Source organism: Psammomys obesus, unplaced genomic scaffold, assembly GCF_907164565.1.
Source record: "Psammomys obesus unplaced genomic scaffold, mPsaObe1.curated_primary_1811, whole genome shotgun sequence".
In the NCBI taxonomy this organism is placed as follows: domain Eukaryota; kingdom Metazoa; phylum Chordata; class Mammalia; order Rodentia; family Muridae; genus Psammomys; species Psammomys obesus.
Genome location: NW_026596085.1, coordinates 15652083 through 15673702, shown reverse-complemented (window position 1 = coordinate 15673702; position 21620 = coordinate 15652083). Strand labels below are relative to the sequence as shown.

The 21620-nt window shown below is 52.4% G+C and overlaps 1 protein-coding gene across 1 annotated transcript in view; it reads left to right on the top strand.

The window, feature by feature from the left end:
- Positions 1–19812, top strand: part of Parvb (parvin beta) — an 83100-nt gene extending 63288 nt beyond the window's left edge. The window contains exons 7-13 of the mRNA XM_055626964.1: positions 377–435; positions 4420–4439; positions 10038–10099; positions 10539–10607; positions 15645–15746; positions 19024–19096; positions 19268–19812. Coding sequence (XP_055482939.1) covers positions 377–435; positions 4420–4439; positions 10038–10099; positions 10539–10607; positions 15645–15746; positions 19024–19096; positions 19268–19344 — 462 coding nt within the window. The 3' untranslated portion in view covers positions 19345–19812. The remainder of the gene's footprint in view (positions 1–376; positions 436–4419; positions 4440–10037; positions 10100–10538; positions 10608–15644; positions 15747–19023; positions 19097–19267) is intronic.
- Positions 19813–21620: the final 1808 nt, after the last annotated feature.

Below are 21620 nucleotides of genomic sequence, written 5' to 3'. Positions count from 1 at the left end.
CCTCTGGTGTCTCTCCAACATGACTTGTGAACTTTCTGACTTCCCATATCCCCTGCCCCAGCTGTAGCATCTGGCCTTTATTTGGTGGTTCTTGCCTGGGATGTTTCTCTTGAGCCTTGCTTAGTGACCATATCTCAGGGCACCAAGGAGAACAATTTGGGGATAGTCACAGACACTGAAAGGGTCCCCTTTGTGGTCGTCTGGAGTATACCTGTCCAGGTATGAAGTGTACAGCGGGGTATGTGGCCCTTCTTTGGCTGCTGTCCAGCCCAGGGTCACCTGGGAGGGGATTACCCATGAAATGATCAGCCCATGTTCTCTACTTCACTCGTGCCCTGTGGTCTGGGTCTTAATTTGCTTGCTTCGGGGTTTTCAGAAGCGAGAAGGCCTGCTGCACTCCAGCCACATCTCGGAGGAGCTGACCACGACCACAGAGTAAGTAAATGGCAGCTGCCCCCGGGGCTCTGTACCTCATGCCAATGGCCCTTTGGGACCCATGCCTCATGCAAGCTCCAGGCTCTGGCTTCACTGGCCCCGGGGGAGCCCGTATTCCTTAATATTAGCTAGTTTGAGTATGTGAGTTTTTGTGCAGGTACCTGCTTGCCTCCTTCCTCCACATACTTCCTTCCAGGCTTTCCGTGTTAGACTCTCTCCCTCCTCAGAGGCTTTCTCATTCCTTATTTTAGAAGGTGAACTGAAGGGATGGTTCAGTCAGTAGAGTGCTTGCTGTGGGAGCATGAGAACCTATCCTCAGCACCTACATTAAAAAAAAAAATCAGGTACAGGGGTGCATATCTCTAACTCCATCACCGGGGTGGCAGAGACAGAAAGATCAGTCTGTCTGTCTAGCCAACTCAGTGAGAGACCCTGTCTCAAAGAATAAGTTGGAGAGTCCTGTTTGTCTTTTAGTTTTTCTTTTCACATGTCTATCACCAGTTGCTCCTGTAGAGGGAGGAACTGTGTGGCTGTTAGAACTGTCCTATGGTAGACACTGTTGAGTCCTCTGGGCTCTTTGAGAAAGCCAGATTTTTTTTTTTTTTTCAAAAGCTTAGAGGAACTTGACCCTAATAGCAAGTGAACCACATGTGTGGCCCCCGTGCTCCATGATGGATCCTAGGAACTCACCGCCTCTGCTCCTCCTGACTAACCTTGTTTCAGTGTTTAAAACATGGACTGTGTCAGCTAGCTCACTAGCTCCATTCACACAGATGCTAAGGCTGTGTGTGCCATTACAGCCTTTCAGCAGCTGACTGGCACAGAATCCACTCAGGCGTGGTGAGTGGGCTGCCAGAGAAACTGAAGATATGGCAGTGTGCCCTGTTGTGTGTGTGTGCGTGTGTGCGTGCGTGCGTGCGTGCGTGCGTGTGCCATCCTGCTCCAGGCATCCCCCAGGGAAGGACAGATAGCTGGTAGGTCAGGCGGTTGTATGTTGTGCCAGCCCCGTGGGTCTGTGGCTGCAGAAGGGTAAATTCAAGGAATGGAGTGTGGGGTGGGGGGCTTGGTAGCCTGTCTTGTGAGATGCTCTCTCTGAATCATTTCATTTCCTCACAAGCCAGCCATCAGCCATGTGAATGGGCTCAGCCAGGCAGTTCTGCTCATCTTGCTGTGGCTGGTCCTGTGATAGGTATATCTGAAGGCTTCCCAGAGCCTTCTCTCCCTGCTTATCGTCCTCATGGGTTGAGCTTCCTCTCCAGTTCCCTTCATGGTCTGCGAGAGTGAGTACCCTCATCCTGGGTTCCTTTTTTTTTTTTTTTTTTTTTTTTCTGTGAGTCTTGGGTCATCCCAGGTCACGGGTTTTCAGGAACAGACTCCACCTTCTGACCTTGAGTGGTCCACGGACCTGTGTGTGTGGGAAGCGGCATAAGCCATCTGTTGCAGTCTGCTCAGGGTGAGGGGGACCAGAGAAGGTAACAAGAGGTACTAGGGACCCCACAATTATTGGGGGCAGAACCTGAAAGCAGAGAGAGTAGTTTGACCGGTGCCCTCCTGACAGCCTACTCGCTGTGTCCAGTGCTCTGGGGCCTGCTGTGTGCCCATTGGAGCTGGTCATGGGAGGAACAGGGTGTGTGTCGGACATGGAGGGCCCTGTGGTGGACTCACAGTAATCTACCTGCCTCTGCCCCTCCAGTACTGGGATCAAAGGTGTGTCCTTCTGGTTTCCTAGGGCGTCTCCCTCCAGAAAGCCCTCCCAGCTTGCAAAACAGAAGTGAATGGCCTTAGTGTAGCCTTTTATGTCTTTTCTTGTTACCAGCCTTGAGCTGAGGAGGAGAAACGCTGGCCTGCATGGGCTCAGAGTGTCTGGTTCTGTGTCTTTATGTCCTGCAGATAGTCCGTCTCTCTGGTTAAGTGTTTAATAAGATGGAGCCCAAGGATTTGTCCTAGAAGCAGGTGTCTGGGGACCGACTGCATCTCTTAACTTTGGGAAAAGAGCAGGTGGTTGGTAGCTGAGCTGCACGAGAGACTCACCCTCATCCTTCTCGAGGTTGGCTCCAGAGTCATGCCTCAAGGGTCTTTGAGAACTTAAAAGTTCTCACAGGTTATCTTAATTTACTTTCCGTAGTTGAAATAAACACCATGACTGTCTTAGTTAGGGCTTTATTGCTGTGAAGAGACAGCATGACCATGGCAACTCTTAGGAAAATATTTAAGTGGGGCTGGCTTACAGTTTCAGAGGTTTAGTCCATTGTCATCATGGCGGGAAGCATGGCAGTGTGCAGGCAGACATGGTGCTGGAGGAGGAGCTGAGAGTTCTACATCTTGATCCACAGGCGGCAGAAGGAGACTGTGTACCACTCTGGGTGGAGCTTGAGCATAGGAGACCTCAAAGCCCTCCCCCACAGTGACACACTTCCTCCTACATGGCCACATCTCCTAACAGTGTCACTCCCTATGGGCCAACCATTCATACACGTGAGTCTATGGAGGCCAAACCTATTCAAACCACCACAATGACCAAAAACAACTTAGGGGGGAAATGGTTTATTTCAGTTTACAGTTGAAGTCTATCACTGAGGGCAATCAAGCCAGGAACTCAAGGAAGGAACCTGGAGGCAGACGCTGAAGCAGAGGCCATGGAAGAGAGCTGCTCACTGGCTTTCCCAACCTGCTTTCTCATAAAACCCAGGTCACAGACACAATCAACTCAAAGCAAAAACAAACTCCAGCAGCTGTACTTGCTTTGTGTCTGACATCTGGGACTCACTATCTTCTGGGCTCCAAGGAGCCTGGGCAGCTTTACCTTTCTGGCTTGCAACTTCACAGCACACACAACTTGTCTCCTAGGCTCTGACTCCATAGCACACCTGCTGATTTCCTTGGTGCTCATCCCATATACTGGCAGCTCCAAAATGCTGTGGTCTCCACCCATGGCCTCCTGGCCTCTCTTCGGGGACTCTGACCCTACCACATGTTGCCAGGCCTTTCTCCGTGACCCCTTCGATCCTGGGGCTTCTACTGCAACTGAGGTTGTCCTCTCATCAATGACGTCTTCTGGTCTTTCACAGTGCCAAGCCTCAGCTGCTCCCCATGACCCCTTCATGCCTTCAAAACCAACACCACCAGGGGGAATCTTACACACTACCAAGTTCAGATGCCAGCCCCAGATGCAGCCCCTATGCTGACCCTGAGGAAGCAGGTCCCAGGTTTCACCTCGGTGATGCTGGTCTCTTGTTTATAACGGCTGATTCTTCAGTTCCAGCTCAATAGAGCCACACCTTATTTCAAAATAGCACATATTCAGCCCCATAGAGTCTTTGAGGAACTCTCAAAATTCCCTCCAAAACGTCACAAGCAAGATCTCCCAGCATTCTCTTCCAAGTTCCCACCACAGCTCATTCATCTTTAAGCATTCAGTGGTTTTTCTAGCCCAAAACTCCAGACCCCTTCCTCACTCACCCTCTCCCTCAGAGGTTCGCAACCTTCCTAATGCTACAACCTTTTAATACAATCCCTCATGTTGCGGTGACCCCCGCCAACCCTAAAACTATTTTCATTGCTACTTCATCACTGGGATCTTGTACTGTTACAAATCATAACTTTAAATATCTGATATACGACCCCTGAAAGGGTTGTTCTACCCCTAAAGGGTTCGGGACCCACAGGTTGAGAAACACTGCTCTGTCTGATGGGCACAGCTGTGAAACAGTTCTGCTAGAATCAACATACTCCCAATTCCCATGATCCATCATGTCTGTCCTCTCTAGATGGTATACCAGATTGGTCACTGTGTCAGAAAAGAGGGCAGTTTGCTGTCACTCAGTCATCCACACATGCCCCTCATGTCTGCTAGGCTAGAGCAGAGAGGAGGTCCATTCGTGCTGGGGGCCCTGAGTCTGGGTGCCAGGGGTCTGGTTGGCTTTACCTGCCTCCCTTTAAAGACTGGGTCCAAGTGACCATCTGACTTTTTGTTCTTGTTCACAGGATCATGATGGGCCGGTTTGGTAAGTACCCTGGTTTGGGGTGGGACACACTGAGACCCCTGGGCACACAGGGGCCAACCCAGAAAGCTCTGGGGTTCTCAGGCAGGAGGGGTGAGGCTTTCAGGAGGGGGGAATGTCAGCATGGAGAATGTCTCTAGCTTACCTGCAGGGAAGAAGGGAGAAAAGGAGGTGACTACTCACCCTTCTGCCCCTGTCCTCTGGACAAGAGGGGGCAGACGAAGGGATCAAAAACCTTTGGCTGCATTTAAACCATCAAAGGCAGAGGCCTGGCTCCTGGCTTAGGCAGGGAGGCCAATGTGGGCAATTCAAAACAGAAAGTACCTCGGCCACTCTAGCGTGTTCTCCAGCTTGTGGGAAGGGGAGAAGGCTGTTAGAGGAAAAATGGAAGCCAGATAGAAGCTCCCAGTTCATTTCCGGATGTGTGCCTGGCACTGGGGAATCCTTGAGGGAGAGGCAAGTGCCATTTCCAAAACCCAGAGCCTTTCTCTGACCTGGAAGTTCTGCTCTGAGGAGAGTGGACACAGCTCTGACGGTGTGGAAGGCCTTGAGTTTGAGAGAAAGCTGCAGCCGTGTAGCCCCTGAGCCTTTGCTAATGGACGGGAGCTATGCTTGTTGGGGAAAAAAATCTACAGGCTTCTTTAGCATTTTGTTAAAGCAGCTCCTTTCTCCTGCTTCCTTCCTAGTCTTTATGTCACTATTTTAAACACAAAGGAAGACTGAATAGGAGGCAGAGGACAGATAAGGTGGAGGCAGACATGGGTCATGTGGGACCCCTGGCTGTGCTCAGGTACAGGCTAGTTTAGAGACACGTCTCTCCCCGTCACCTCCTCTACATGGAGGAGGCTCTGAGCCCGTGGGGATCACAGAGGTGGAAAGATGACAAATGAGGACCCGAGAGTGCCTGAGAGTGGAGTTGTCACAGTCTGCGTTTGGGTTGGCCCCATTTCAGGTTCACAGGATTTGAAAAGGGTTGGCTTGGCTGCTGGGGATGGGGGTTGGAGGTTGGGGATGGAGTGGGCCCATTCGGTATCTTGGGGGCCACCAAGCTGGGAAGAACCTGGTCAGGTGTGCAGGCTGTGGCTCCCAAGGGGAGGGCCAGGTGAGCCAGGACTCAGCCACACTGCTGGGGACATCTGAGGCCGCACGAGGCCTCCTAGGAGGCTGTGCTCACTTTTACTTCTCGAAGGCTCTGGCGCAAGATGAAACAGGCTATTAGCTAGTGACAGGCAATTAGTTCCGCCCCCGCCTTGCGCTTCTGCTGACGCAAGGAGGTCTCCTAGTTACGAGGCTGACAGCCTGAGCCTTGGTGCAGTGAGTCCTGGGGCTCCCAGGCACATGGCTATCCTGGGATTTCTGGTCACATCTGGCCTCACTGCCCTGCCAGGGTCTGGTCACACAACTACATTGGTGCACAGTCGATTCCACCCTGCATTTCTGTTCGGCTCCTTTGCACATTGCTGAGGAGGAAGGGCTCAAACCATCCCTTGTCATTCTGTTTCCTGTCCACTGTCCCTACAATGGCCTCTCAGGACACCCCAGACATCACATCCCCTGTAGCCTGCTTGTTTCCTCACCTCCTGAGTGTCCAGGCCCAACCTTGTGACTCTCTCATAGCCACTGCTCTCCATTTGAGATGCCCTCCCTAAATTACCCTATGGTTCCCTCTTGCATTGGCTGAACTGTCGCTCACCAGGGATCCCCTGCTACAAACCAGCCTGCACCTTCTCTGCGACCTTCAGCTTAGTTATGTCTATAATCGTCTGACACACCCAGAGCCAGCCCTCCTCCCAGGAGCCTCACAATGTGTGTGTGTGTGTGTGTGTGTGTGTGTGTGTGTGTGTGTGTACTTGTCCCAGGACAATGGTGCAATTGTTGGTTGTAGGCACATCCAATGTCTCTTCCTTCCCTCGGGGGCTCTAGAAGCCACCACCCCTCTGCATGATCTCAGCAGCCCTTCCTGGACCACTGTCCAGTGTGTGGAGGTTCCAAGACAGCAGGAGGACCCTCCACGGCTGGTTTAGCTGGAACCAGTTCCCTTCGCCCGTTTGGCCTTCAAGTGTTGCGCCCAGCCGATGTGGCTCTTCCCTGGTTACTCTCCCATCACTCTGTTAGATGATGGGGTGCCCGGCCCCTTTCCATCAGCATCTTGTCCTGGCTGAGGTGGGAGCAGGTTTTCCTCTCCCTGGAAACAAGTCTCCTGGGAGCTGGGAGGTTACAGCCTGGTCTCCATAGCAACGGCTTTGCCAGTTGCCTTTTCTCCAGCTGGTGGCCCTTCCTCCCCAGTTCCCCCACTCTGAGCCCTTTCTGAGGCTGTCAGGATGGGGGTAGGGGGGGAACAAGGGCGGAAGCACCTTCCTCGTCTGTCCTGTGCTCGCTGTGACCCAGTCTCTTCCGTTCACCTCTCCAGCTGAGCCTGTGCTAAATTAAAACTCTCACCTCATGCTCACACTCTTGGTCACCCAGGACACCACTCTGAAGGATACAGCTCCTGACAGCCTCCCCTCTCAGGCCATCCTGCTCTTGAATCTGGCTCTCTCGAGTTTCTCTTTGCACATTCTCTTCCCTCTGGCTGGAATGCCCTTCCCCTTCTCATCTGTCCAGCAAGCCTGGCTCAGACTTCAAGGCTCTTTCTGACATCCTTCCATTACTCCAAATCTGGCCCATGGGTGCAGACTTGGGTGCTGCCAGAGATCAGCCTAACAGAGTTGCTCAAACCCCAGTAGCTGAAGGTTATGGCAATGGGATACCTGGGAAAATAGGAGCTCCCATTCTTGGCTCAGGTGCAGCACCTTGATGAGAGGTGGGGTGTGCTCCCAGCTTTTGTTTTCAAAGGGAGTCAGAAACGTAGGTTAGGGAGCACCTTCTGGTCTAATGGAGACTGAAGCTCCAGGGGCAGATCTGGGACCCTCCTGTTTGTGCCCTTCCCAACTAGTGACTTCCCCGGCACAGGAGGGAGATTGGTAGGGGATCCAGACATGCTGAGGTTTGGGCTTGTCCCTGAGACCCCGCCGCTGCTCTTGATGCTCACAGGGGTGGTGGGGAATGGATAGGGTTACAGAGGAAGAGCCCCTTTGGCTCGGGAAGGGACCTGAAGTCTGTGGGTAACCCAGTGAGGGTTTGAACCCAGTTCTTCCCTGACCCCACCACCCCTTTTGGGAGCCCCTGGTCCCTCCTGGCTACGGGGCCACATGATTTGTCTTTTAGGCCTAGGTAAGCAGCTAGTGTGGGAGACGCCAGGCAGCCGCCCACGTAGCCCTCTGCCAGCCCAGCAGTGGCCCAGCTAAATAAACCAGTGACGTCAAGAGCCTCAGCTCCTGGGGCTTTGCCTAAGCCGCTTTGCGGGGCTGCACTGCTTCAAGAGGACTAAGCTCCTTTTGCCCCTTTACAGATTGTTTTCTGGGGGATAATCTGACTTAGCTGGTTATGGAAGTGAGTGACATCTGGTGCTAACTGAGGGTGGCTTTTCGTCCCCACTGGCCCTTAGGGGAAGGAGCTGCCTCCCTTCAACAGACACACATGCTCATGTACACATGCAGAAGCAAACGGTCCCTTCTCTCCATTTTGCCTCTTATCTTCCCTAGGGCTGAAAAAGAGAGGCCCCACACTGGATGGAGCTGCCTCCAGACCCTAGTCTGAATCTTTGGCACCTTCATCTTGGGGCTAGGTTGGAGGGAGGCTTCCTTTAGACAGTCCTGGCTGGCTCTTCTCCCAGGAGTCCTGGCTAATCAACTCACCCCAGCCTTCTTTATTCTCCTCCTTGGCACCCTGAAGTGGGAGAAGGCTCCCTGGGCCCTACCCCTCCAGCCAGGACTCTTGTGTTGAAGCTGGGGGTAGAAGGCCTCTCTGCTAGCTCCTTCTCAGGAGCACACACTGCCTCAAGAACCAAGAAGTCAGAAGTCAGTGCTGAGGTCCCTTCCACTCCCTCTCCTTCTTCTGCAGCACTCTGCTGGCCCTGGAGGCCCCTGGTCACTGCCTCTGCCTGACCTGGCTATAGCCTTCTATCCCAACGACTTCTGTATTCCCCACTTCGTACAAATATTGGCAGACACTGGGGGTCAAAGGGCATCTCTGGAGAGATTCTAGGTTCTGATCAAAGAACAGAGCAGAGACATGCAGTGCAGCCAGAGCAGACTGAGGAAAGATCCGAGATTGAGGAAGTGATGCCTCCAACGTGGACAGCTGAGCCCGCTAGTTACCTTACAGCCAACTTTCCCCTCATTTGCATAGCAAGGGTGTTTCGGTTCATTTGCATAGAGTAGGCTTTTCTGAGCATGCGCTATTTGTCACATGTCGTTCACAGAAAATCCATGTGTCAGCATGTCTCACTAGCATCTTAAAATCTGCCCCCCAGGGGAGTGCCACACTGTTTCAGTGAGTCCTGGGCCACCCGCAGACACTTTGGAGTGCACAATGTCCTGAGCCAGAGGCACATGCAAATTTTCAAACTTAAATTTTTTCCTTTTCTTTGTCAGCCTTGGTGGGCCGAGGGTGTGTTCATCGCGGTTAGGGATGGGCTTGGGGGGGGGGGTTCCAGTGTTCCACTTTGCCAACTTGTCCTTTTCATATGCTAATTTTCAGAGGACTTTGGTCCTCTGGGGCCAGAGGACCGAAGAGAGTAGGGGGGGATGAAGACTTCTGTGCTGATTGGGGGGGTGGATGGCAGCTTGCACACACGTGGCAGTTAGAGCAGACTGTGGTTCATTTGAGAAGAAGAAGGTGATGGGACACCTCAGGGGGAAATGAGCTGCCTGCACAGGTATCCTGCAGAGGACACCAAGGGCTCCCTGTTGCAGGAGTCAGAGACAGGGCCAGGAGTGGGAGAATCTCCCCCCTCTCCAGGAAAGTCAGGGGCCGAAGGTCCAGCAGACTGCGTTGCAAGGAGAAACTATATTTTCAAGCTGTGATAAGTACAAGGCTACACCCTTTCCTTGGAGAGCAACCGGTGGGGGGGGGGGGCAGTGAGGCTCTGTTAAAGACCCCGGGGGCATGTTAGTGCTTGAGGGATGCTGGAGTGCAGAGAGGCTGCTCTTTGGTCAAGGCTGGGAGATGTGTGGGAGGGCCGCCATCTTGTTATACCCATGGGAGTGAGGTTGGACCGAAGTCTAAGATGATGAGAGGTTGGGTTTGGGTAGGCTGGTGGTGGGCAGTCATCCAGAGTCATCATGCATTTTTAGAGACTCTGGCTGCCAAGGGGCAGGAGGCCAGTTGAGCTGGAGGCTGTGGCTGCCCCCAGGTGAGGGGAGGTGGACCAGGCCTGGGGGCAGCAGGCATGGGCTTCACGGAAAGTTAGTGAAAGTTCTTAGGAAAGGAGAGGCAAAGATGCCTCGGGTGCCCAAGTGTGACCTGGTATTCAGTGCCCAGAGCTTTACTAATATTAAGGAATCTCTACACAGCTCTCAATCATAACACAATCCCGGTTTTATTCATACTCTGGGGCTGTGTCCACGTGCAGGCTCCTCTGCTCTGGATAAAACTAGAGGGGATCAAGCAGGCCGGAACTCTGAGGCAGGACATCCTGAGGGGGGCCAGGGTGGCTGATTGAGACCAGGAGTTCCTTTCTAGAACTCCTCTCTGTGTTCTCTCTTGCATGTCACGAAGAGCGGGATGCCTTCGACACACTTTTTGACCACGCACCGGATAAGCTCAACCTTGTGAAGAAGGTAGATTCATCTCCCCGCCCCACTACCCCGACCCCCAACATCTCATACCCCAATGGGACTTGCGCCTGTGCAGACTCTGTCTAAGACTTTGCAGACCCGAGACAGGCTGAGATGGTGGTGAGAGATATTTGGAATTTCTAAGGTTTGCCTTATGTGTTGAGACTGCATTCAGCAATGTGTGCCGTGATGGTGCTCTTTTACGATAGAGCCATGTAGACCAAACCGAATGGACAGTCCGAAGGTACAGCTTGATCCCTGTGGGCTCTGTGCCATTAAAACTTAGGGCTGGCTTAAGAGCGTGGAGCCTGACACAGTCATTTTGTTACAGCTGTCAGAGAAGGGTTTGAAGCGTCTCAGCCTGCCATGCTGGGGGGCTTAGGTGGGTGGGTGGGGTCTGCGGAAGGTTGCTGATGTTGCCTTTGCCTCTCTGCCCGGACAGTCTCTCATCACGTTTGTGAACAAACACCTCAATAAGCTGAACTTGGAGGTGACCGACCTGGAGACCCAGGTAGGCAAGGCTTTGGGGGAGGGTCCCCTCTGGCCTGTGGTTCTAGCAGCTCTCAACTTAGGTGGGGAGTGGGAACAAGTGGGACCGCCTTGCCTCTCGGGAGGAGCTCCCAGGCTGTAGCCCACAGTGTTTATTGCTCCAAGCTGGCTGCTCACACCTCTGATTCCTGTAGCTGTGGCAACCAGAGACTGAAGGTGGAAGCCAGGGGCTCTGCAGGCTGAGTCCCCAGGGACCCAGGGCTGAAGCCTGGGGCTCTGCAGGCCTGGTCCAGAGTCACCGTGTGGGCGGACTGTCTCCTTCCCACTGCTTCTGTGCTTTCGGCAGGCGGGAGTCGGTGTTCTTGCGTCCGTAGATGTATTACTTCCATCTTCTGCGGCCTCCTCCTGTGTCTGCATTCTGCACACGGCTCTCTGTGTTGTTTCTCCCCCACCCCACCCCCCGTCCCGTCTGCTTCCCAGAGTTAGTGTCTAGAAATGGACACTCAAGAGCAAGGGAACATCGCACTGGACTAGAGCCCACCCCAACGGCATGAGAACAAACAGAGACCCTGTTTCCAAATGAAGTTGCGCACATAAGGTCTAGGGGTTAGGATTCCAGCCACAGGCCCTTTGCTTCGATGGCCTCTGGGTCTAGAACATTCCGCACCTTCTGCTTCAGTGGTGGAGACAAGGCAGCTTCACATTTGGCCTTGTGGCAGCATGGAGGCAATCCCCTATCCAACCCGGGGCCAGCAAGGTGGCTCAGCTGACAAAAGGGATGACAGGGCCAGGCAAGCCTGATGACAGGTGTTTGATCCCCAGGGACCCACACGGTGGAAGGGGACAACTGACTCTCTGCACATTGTCCACTGACTGCACGGGCGCCGTGAGCCGAACCTGATGCCCCGCCCCCTACATCACTCGAATTCCAAGGATAGTAATAAAATAAGCATCCATTTGGTGAACAAGGACAAAACACTTCTGCCAAATGTAGAGCGCCGTTGCAGTGACAGTCTCCAAGCACACACACAACACACCTTGAAGGCCCAACAGGATTTTTCTCGCTCGGTTGTGTGGTTCAGTTCAGAGCCGCCCCTCCACCCCCCAATCCTCAGAGCAGGCAGACGTCCCTAAACGCATAGCTTATCCTCTAAACCCCTGGGCGTTTTCTTCTATTGCTTTCTCTCCCTCTAACTTCTCTCATTTGCTTTTCTAATTAAAAAAGTAATTCAGGTTCATCGCAGAGGTGTCTGAAAATGAAGATAAGGAAAACAAACAAAAGTCACTATAATCTATCACCCTGAGGGCTCTGCACGCCAGGGGGTTTGTTCTGAGGACTTCTCCTGGGTTTTCGGGATGGAGGCAGTGTGTGTGTGTGTGTGTGTGTGTGTGCGCGCGCGCGCGCGCGCGAGCGTGAGAGAGGGAGAGCGCGCTCAGGCGCACATGCGTTCGCGTGATTCGCAAACTCGTCTCTTACCCTGAGCTATTTGCTCATGCAGCATGCTTGCTGTGTGACATGTTAGATTTCTTGAAACTTGGGAAGCCTAAGTGAAAAGCTGTTTCTCTTCCTCCCTGCTGCCCCCACCCCCAGCTCCTTTCAGAGTGTTCATGCATAAAACAACACACTGTCTTTAATAACGGTCCATCACGCCGGACAGCTGTTTTGTAATGTGTTGTTTCTTCTCTCCCTAAATACATTTGGGCATCTTCTTCCGAGAGATGGATGTCTCTGTCTGAAGCTATTTCTTTTCTCAGTCTGTCAGTCGGTCATACTCATTTTCTTGCTGTCTCTTTTCCTTTCCTCTCTCCTTTCCTCCCTCCCCCTGCTCCTCCCTCCATCTCAAGACAGGAGAGTCACCTTTGCCTTGGATCCACTTTGTAGCTCAGGCTGGCCTTAAATTTTTGGTGATCCTCCTGTGTTAGCCTTCCGGGTGCCAGGGTTTATAGGCACGCCCCGCCGTGCCTGGCATGGTCTTCTTTTAACAGTAACCTTCTGAGGCTGAGAGGTTCAGCCGGCTCACTTGCGTAGCATCATGCTGAGCATGCTTCAGGCTCTTGGGTACCCTACCTGGCACTGTTAACATAATTTCCACAGTTATTTGTGCCCTGGCTGTTGGGGGGAGGGGAGTTAACATCTAGAAATGAAGGCAGCATGCACCCATGAGGCCTGGGAAGGTCTGATCATGGAAGCTGGCTCCAGCTGAAGCCCTCCCATCGTTTCTTATGTGACCCTGCATTTTTGCACATTTTTTTTTTTTCTTCCCCGACATCATATAGTGCAAGGCAGGCAAAGTCTGCTTGAGCTATCACTGGCATCCTATTAAAGTCTGTGCTTGGTGGCCGGTCCCTAGGAAGGCCTGCCACCCACTTAAAATTACTTTATGGCTTTTTGCTTCTTAGGGGAAATTTTCCCCAAAGCTCCTGGTTCTTAGAATCAGATATTTGTGATGTTCATTTATGTGCCATAGGGTGGGAGTCTCCAAGGCCCGTCAGGAGAGTGGGAGGCCTGGCTGAAAGGGTCTGAGCTTTTAAAGGGTCCCTCCCCCTTCTTCATGCTCTCCTTTACATATTTGGAGATGCTAGTCTCTAGAAGCTGAAGGTCTCCAAGGTGGCTGGCTGTCCCTTCCCCTCCTACCTCTCCAGGAGTCCTGTTTGGGAATCTTAGAAGAGCCCTGACTGGTGGGTCACCTGTAATGGTAGAGGTATTCTGTGGGTGCGCCATTTACTGCTGCAGTTGCTGGCCATGTGCGTCGAGGCTGAAATCTGTCTAGTACCACCGGAAACTACCTTTTTTTTTTTTTTTTAAAGATTTATTTATTTATTTCATTATGTATACAGTACAATGTTCTGCCTGCATGTACGTCTGAACACCAGAAGAGGGCACTAGATTTCATTATAGATGGTTGTGAGCCACCATGTGGCTTGCTGGGAATTGAACTCATGACCTCTGGAAGAGCAAGCAGTGCTCTTAACCTCTGAGCCATCTCTCCAGTCCCCACCTTTCATATTTTAGTGCAGTTTTAAAGAGCGAGATTCAGAGGCCAGCAAAATGGTTCTGAATGAAGACGATTGCTGCCAAGCCTGATAACCTGGGTTTGATCCTGGAACCTGCACGGTTCGGGGAGAGAACTGACTCCCACACATTGTTCGCTGACCTCGACATGTGCACCCTGGCATGCGTGAGCACATGCATACACTCACCGAATAATGTAATTAAAGGAAGCTGGAGAGATGGCTCCGTGGTCAAGAGCAGCTGTTGCTCCCGTAGAGGACCAGGTTTGACTCCCGCCACCCACATGGTGGCTCACAACCATCTTTAGCTCCAGTTCCAGGGGATCCAGTGCCCTCTTCTGGCTCCCGTGGACACTGAGCATGCCCATTGTGCTCATACATACATTCATATGTACACATGTACGTACTTGAAGGTAGCACACTCATGCACAAAATAAATCTAAAAATAAAAGACTGTCGTCAAATTCAGGAGATTTGAACATTGCTTGCTCGGTAGGGGTGCTTCCGGCTGTTTACATTTAGTGGTGAAGGTGTATAAATAGCCATAATTTAAATGGTTTGACAAGGAAAACAGCCAACAGGGTCTGGGTGTGAAAGGACAGGTACCACGTGATCCGCTTTCGTGAGTTCCGCCGAGAATAAAACCCCTGGAGGTAGAGAGGATGGCACGGATTCCTAATATCAACACCTGGGAGGCTGAGGCAGGAAGATGGCTGAAAATTCCAGACCAGGCTAGGCTAGAGCAAGAGCCTGTTTAAAAAAACCCTGGGCTGGGAGAGTGGGCTCAGGGGGTCAGAGCACACGCTGTGGAAATATGAGGACCTGAGTTCAAATCCCCAGCACCCAGGTAAAAAGCCAGGTGTGGTCATGTGCCCCTGTAACCCCAGGGCTGTGGAGGGAGCAGACGGGAGGATCTGTAGGGTTCACTGGCCAGCTAGACTAGCTGAAAATGGTGAGCTTCAGGTGCAGTGAGAGATCCTGTCTGAGGGAAATACAGCAGAGAGCAATACAGAAGGACACCTGATGTCCGCTGACCTCTGCATGCTTAGCTATAAGTGTACTCATACATACATAACACCCTGTAACACATACACACATACACACACACACACACACACACACACACACACACACACACACACACATGGAAACAAAGCCCCAAATTCTAGCACCCAGAAAGCTGAGGCAGGAGAATCGTTTTGAGTTTGAGGCCAGCCTGGGGTACATAGCATGACCCTGCTTCAAAAGATAAAACACAACAACGACACCAATAATAGGAGCGTGGGGTTTCCTAGGGAATCAGTGCTCCACGGAGACAGAATTCTGGCTGGTGGGGATGGTGCACGACAGTATGAATGTTCTTCTTGCCACCGGAGCATCTAAAAGGGATGAAGACAGGGACCAGTGAGATAGCTCGTTATCAGGTTAAGGTATTTGCTACCGAGCCTGAAGGCCTGAGTTCAACCCCCAGGACCTACCCACCGACTCCTCCTACAAGTTGTCCTCCAAATGCGCGCTGTAAATATGTGTGCACACATATGTACAAAAAAACAAATAAAAATGGAAGGGCTGGAGAGATGGTTCAGTGGAGTAGAGCACTTGTTGCTCTTCCAGGGTGTCTAATGCTTTCTTCTGACCTCTGTGGGCACCAGGCATACACCTGTGCACATACATACATACATACATACATACATGCAGGCAAAACACTCATTCACATAAAATAAATCTTTAAAAAGTTAAAATTGTTTTCAGCTGGTTAAGTTGGTAAATTTTGTGTTATGTATCTAAGGCACCCATTGCTACCAAAACAGAAGCAGCTGGTGCCCCTTCCTGGCTTGCTCAAGGAGGGGCATGAGTGTCAAGAGGGAGGGTTCTTTGTCCTGTACCCCTGGTCCCCTCCTGTGGGTGACTAGGATGCGGGACTCTTTCCCTGAGCTCTGCCGAGAGTTCGAAGGGCAGTGTGGGACTGCTGGGTGGGGCTCGGGGCCTGGGGTGAGTCTGCTCACCCCGCTCATGCCCCAGGACTGTAATTGAGTTTTCTCTGCAGTTTGCGGACGGCGTGTACCTGGTTTTACTCCTGGGCCTCCTCGAAGACTACTTTGTCCCCCTTCACAACTTCTACCTGACCCCTGACAGCTTTGACCAGAAGGTGAGTGCCTTGTCTCCCGGCACTGTCCCCAGCCATGCCCAGTGGGGCAGGCAGATGGAATGTCCCCGCTGCACTGGTCAGCCGCAGAACCTCGGTATCCTTCAGCGTGTGGGATTCAATCCCAGAGAGCTCCCTGAATGGGAAACCCTTGGTGCCTGTATGTTGCTTGGCCATGACCCTCCACATCAAATGCCACACACAGCCCTCTGGGCTTCCCTGCTTTGAGAGACTCCAAGTGTCGTGTCCCGAGGTGACACATATGTGACTCTGCAGCATGCTCGTCCGTGTGCCTCCTGCTGAGTGATCCTGGCTGCGTCAATCTGCTTCTATTTTTCCTCCTGCCACAACAGGGCTCTTTCTCAAATATTTACAATCGTCTCTCTGAATCTGCTGGGGATGGGTTCCAGGGCCCCCTTGGGTACCGAAGCCTGCAGATGCTCAAGACCTACATATGAAATGTCGGCTACGGCATCAAGCCTATGCACTTTTTCCCGTAGAATACATGACTGTGTGTATGTTTCTCTGTGTGTATGTCAGTGTGTGTACTTACGTATGTGTACATATGTATGTATGTGTATATGCCTGTTTATATGTATATGTATGTGTCTCTGTTTATGAATGTATATATGTGTGTATGTATGTACCTGTATTCATTTATATAAATATGCATGTCTATGTATGTATATGTGTATGTGTTTATCTGTGCATGTATGTGTATATAAGTTCTCATATATGCCTGTGTATATATATATATGTGCGTGTGTACATATGTGTACGTATGTATTTGTATGTATATATGTAAATGTAAGTGTATACACGTATGTGGTGGGATTTCTGTGGTTGGTTTCCTAGAAAATTCCTTCTGTAGGAGCCTCTGGGTTGGTCCTTGAGTGTAGCTTGCCCATGCTACCTCTGTCCCTGTGTCTGCTCCTGTGCAGTCTGTCCTTCCCAGGCTCCCTGCAGTTAGGCCTGTCACTGAAGAGTTAATGCCTCACTTACAGGGACTTGGCAGAGGCCTGTCTGGGTTGCTTGGGATTCGTGACACCTGCCACTTTATTTTTCCAAAGTGCAAGGCCCGTGATGCATGGAGGCAGACGGCGGCAACTGTGGTGGGAGCCAGGGCAACAGCGGAGAACGGGCCAGTGTTTATCAATCTGCCGGCTCCTGGCACCAGGCAGTCTGTCTGCTCATGGCCAAATGTCATTCCCGCCATGCCTGCGGAGATAGAATTGGACAGATCAGAGAGGTCTTGGCATGTTGGCGTCCACATTGGAGATGGAGGGAGAGTGAGTGCAGTGAGGAAGGAGCTGTACAGAGCTCACTGAGACCATGGAGCTGTTGTACGAGAAGAAACCAGAGGTCAGGCTGTCTGCTGAACAGGTTTTTGCATAGCCAGGCCCTTGTGTGGCTGTGTTATCTCTGGGAAATCATGTCTTTGTTTGAATGCATAAGGAGGCTGGTGGGAACTGTGGATTTAACCAGTAAAAGTCAGATGGCAGAAGCCACGCTCCTCAGCTTTCTCCCCTTGAAACCAGGATATACATCTTTGCTGGCCACTGCCTGGCCTAGAGATTAAGGACAGCTCTGGGGATGAGCATGCATCGAGAGGGCCCTCTCCCTCTCCAGGGAAATGGGAGGTCAGGGTGTTTGACCCAGGCATGTCTGCAGGCATCTGGGGCCTTCTCCTCTGGGAGTCATGAGAACTGGGTCCCTTTCTAACATATTTGCATATATATTCTGACCTCTTCATCCCAGTGGTGGTGGTGAGGGTCATGGCAGCACATACTGCCACATCTCCGTGAACCTTGATTTCTGTATTTGTCTCCCAGTCCTCATGGCTGGGAATGCCAGGCCCTGCATGGGGGTAGGCAACGTCTCTGATCAGTTCTGTGGCCTGAAGCTGAGGGCTTAGCTCTGGCCCTGGGCATCTTGGTTGCATCTCAAGAGTGCTGAAGGAGGCGGAGATTCAGCGAGCAGAGCAGGAGATGTACGAGAAGGTGGTCCCTCAAGCATAGGCTGGGGTGCGGCTTGGTTGGTAGAGTACTTGCCTAGCATACTCGGGCCCTGGGTTCAATCCCTGGCATTGCGTAAAGAGGTACAGCAATAAACATCTGTAATCCCAGCACTTGAGATGAAGGAAGAGTTGGTCAAAGTTATCTTCTTAAACTTGGTTTGAGGTCAGCCTGGGCTAAATGAGACTGTCTCAGAAAACAAAAACAAAAACAAAAGCAAACAACATAAGGGTTGGAGGAATAGCTCAGTGGCAGAACAGGCAGAACACAAGCCTCGTGCACAGGAAACCCAGGGTTCGCTCTCCTGCACCGGGGCAGGGGGAGCCACAAGTCCTCGCAGCTCAGACCCTCTGGGTTCCTGCCTTCTGTTAATTCATAATTGACACTGTAAGGGAGATTATTGCTGGCATTCATGGCTCACTCACAGTGGAGTGCTAGGCAGTGCTACTGCTGGAGAGACAGTTGGTCACTCGGAGCCCTAAGGCCTGTCCAGCTGGTGTCTGTGCACTCACTGGATTGATTGTCCACCTGCCCTTCCTCCTGTGCTCAGGGAAGGCAGAGGCTGCACATAGCTTGGTTGGTCTTGTGGACTTTAAACATGGCAGAGAGGCTCCCACTTGGAGCCTCATCATTAGCAGAACGGAAGCCTCCACTGAGTCATCAGTTGGATGGGCAGGGTAGGGCAGGGTGGTCAGGCAAGCAGATAGTTGGGGCCAGGACTAGGAACCTCCATGCCAGCCTTTAGATTAACCTCAATCCCAACATGGTCCGCAATTGCCTGAAGGACAGCGTACCCTACAAAGACACACCAGGCCTCCAGGGATGCCCAGCTTGTCCCAGCTCTTTAGTTACTCACCAGATAGCATGAAGCTCCCCTGTTCAGAGGAGCGCTCAAGGTAGTGAGTGCCTTTGCAAGGGACTTGTCTTCCCTAAGCCTCAGTTTCCCAATCTGTCATTTCTCGAGTAGTAGATTCTGGCTCATGGGGAGTCCATGGCTATGAATCCTGGGGAAGGAGGGCAGGCTGGGAGTTGTCATCCTTCCTTCCATCAAACCCAGATCCCTGACACAGGAACAGGAACCGCTGCCTCAACCCCATGGGCTAACTATGTGTGTACCCTGTGCCCTGTCCCGTGTTCCGGTGGGCTTTGTATAGACGAAAGTGGTCAGTTCTTTCCACACAGAAGGAAGGACTGTGTGGATGTGGTCAGATGTGGGGGCCGTGGACCTTCTTGGCACTGACCCTACTGCTTTTTGTCCCGGGCAGGTGCACAATGTGGCCTTTGCCTTTGAACTGATGCTGGATGGAGGGCTCAAGAAACCCAAGGCTCGCCCTGAAGGTAACACCTCATCAGAGCAGTCCCAAGCGAGGGAGAGCGGGGCTTAGGGCCCCAGGCAGCCTGTGTGTTGGGTTTGAAGCCTCACTTCTGCTACACGCTTGCCCACACAGCCCCACAGTTCCTGGCGTCTGTCCTCTCTGGCCAACGCTGTCTGTCTGTTTCTTTCCGCAGACGTGGTGAACCTGGACCTCAAATCCACTCTGCGTGTCCTTTACACTCTGTTCACCAAGTACAAGGATGTGGAGTGACAGCGGCTGACTCTTCTGGGACAATTTCTAGACGAGAAAAGTGGGAGTGTCTATCCACGGCCCCTGCTCTCCCAGGAAACACCTTCCCGGGGAGGCCTCAGGCGTCCCGGCTGCCTGCTGCCCTTCTCTCTGCCCTCTGCCTGGTGTGGCTGTTGTTTTAAATCCCTGTCCTGTGTGGTTCCCCGGCCTTTGAGAGCTTGGTGCTTTAAACACCCTCTCGGGTCTGAAACCTCGCTTCCTCTTTTTCTCCGCCTCTGTGAAAAGATGAAAAAGAACAAAAGCCCCAGCCCACCCCTCCGCTGGAGAGGGCTGTCCACCTGTGCTCCAAACCATGGAACAATTACCAATGGCAGGAGCACAGCAACCCCGGGCGCCAGGGACTCCGCCCCACTTGTCCTCAGGAATCCCCTGGGCTGGGCTCTCCTTGGAAGCAGGGTCTTGTCTCAGTAAAATCCTCACAGTTCTTCACTCCTGAGTCTCAGAAGCTTTAGACTCGTGACGCGGGTCCCCACCTCCATCCGTCTTGCGGTTTTCTGGGTTTAACTGACTGTTTTACATGAACCCTCAGGACCCAGAATGCCTCGGGCCCCCAAGGCAGCTTGCACAGGGCATGTCTGGGTCTGTTGCTAGCTCTGAATGTGCGGCTTGAGCCAGCTTGGAGCCAGCACCTTCTGTCTCTGAGGCCCTGTTAGGGAATGGACACATTTTTAGAGATTTTACAAGGGGCTGGGAATCCATTAGCAGGGCTGCCTGACCACAGGCTACCAGCAGCCAAAATGACAGAGGCGTGCATCTGGAGGCTCTGGGGGCTGGGAGTAGGAGACGGAGATACTGGCAGGATACTTCTCTCTGCCTTCATACCAGCCCTCCTCCTGCATTAATCTCTTCTTCATTCGAAGTGGAACCCATTCCCCTGTATAACCTTGATGACTCCATGACATCTACAAGGCCCCTGTCTCCAAATTTTGGTCTCCCCCAGATAAGCCAGGAGTAGGTTTGTAGAGCATCTCTCAGCTGCAGGTGGGGGCATATGAGGTGTCCGAAACCCTCCTGGAACTCCCCTGACATCCCCTGCAGCATGGCCTATAAGAGAAAATGCTGTTGCTCCCGTGAGCCATTTGCCACTCACTTCCCTTGACTCCAGAGAGGAGTGGTGATGCCATGGCTGGCTGGCTCCTTGTCTCAGGAACCCTACTTCTGAGGTTCACCCCCTCTCATGCTCCTGCTACCTCCGGCCCTCAGTACAGCTACCCTCTTCCTTGAGTCTTCAGTGTTCACTGCAGCTACAGTAAGCCTTCCTTTTCTGATTCCCACCTTGCCACGGACCAGGGCTGTGGAGTGAGGTGTTGATACTGAATTGAATGCCAACCGTGAAGTTCCAGAAAAACAGTTTAATATCCTCCCTCGGTCCCACTGTTGCTAAGCTGGGGACGGGCTTGGAATAGCCGCTCCAATGGAGGTGGCTTCCCAGCAGGGGAAAGAGATAATTAAAACGGCATTACCGTGTCTCCCTGTGGGATGCGCTGACATTAAAGAGCCACACTGACAAAATAGTCGGGACTGGAACGTTCTGTGCTGCCTTCCTCACGTGCACAGAGCCACAGCAGCATCCAGGAACTGCTGGGTCCCTCTTGCTCTGCTCACAAGTAGTGTGGGCAAATGTGTCTCCTATCCCCGGGGCAGGGGACCTAGATGCAAAGGGTTTGCAGAGACCTATGGTGCTGAAGAAAGAAAAGGGTTGGTCTGGGAAGGGCCGTGGCCTTCTGGGCTTCCCTATCTGAAGGGCACATGTCCCACTTGGTATCCAAGCAGGCTCATAAGAGCCTGTGAAGCTAAAGGACTTCATGAAGGCCTGAGCTTCCCCATCGGCTGAGCGTGGAGGTGGGGTTCTCACATGCCAGTGAAGGGCTCCTGGTGTCCTTTCTCTCCTTTCACCTTGGAGTTGGCATTCACACCACAGCTCGGACAGAGACACCAAGAACCAAGGTTTCTAGGTCAACTTCAGGGCCACCTGTGTAAGGCAGGCTTTCTTCACAGGAAAAAGGGAGAGCTGTCTCCCTCCATGACCTCAGGTAATCAGTGCTTATCCCCAACCTTTCCACACTCCCCCACCCCACCGGGGCAGGAGGAAGGAACAGGCAGATCTTCATACTCCCCCTCTGTCTTGCACTGGTTGGGCCATCCCCTCAGGCTCTGCTGACCTCTGCAGACAAGCAGGCAGCTCTTGTTCCTCTTTTGCACCTAGTTGAGCAAAGCTGAGCCCAGGGCCCCCTGCT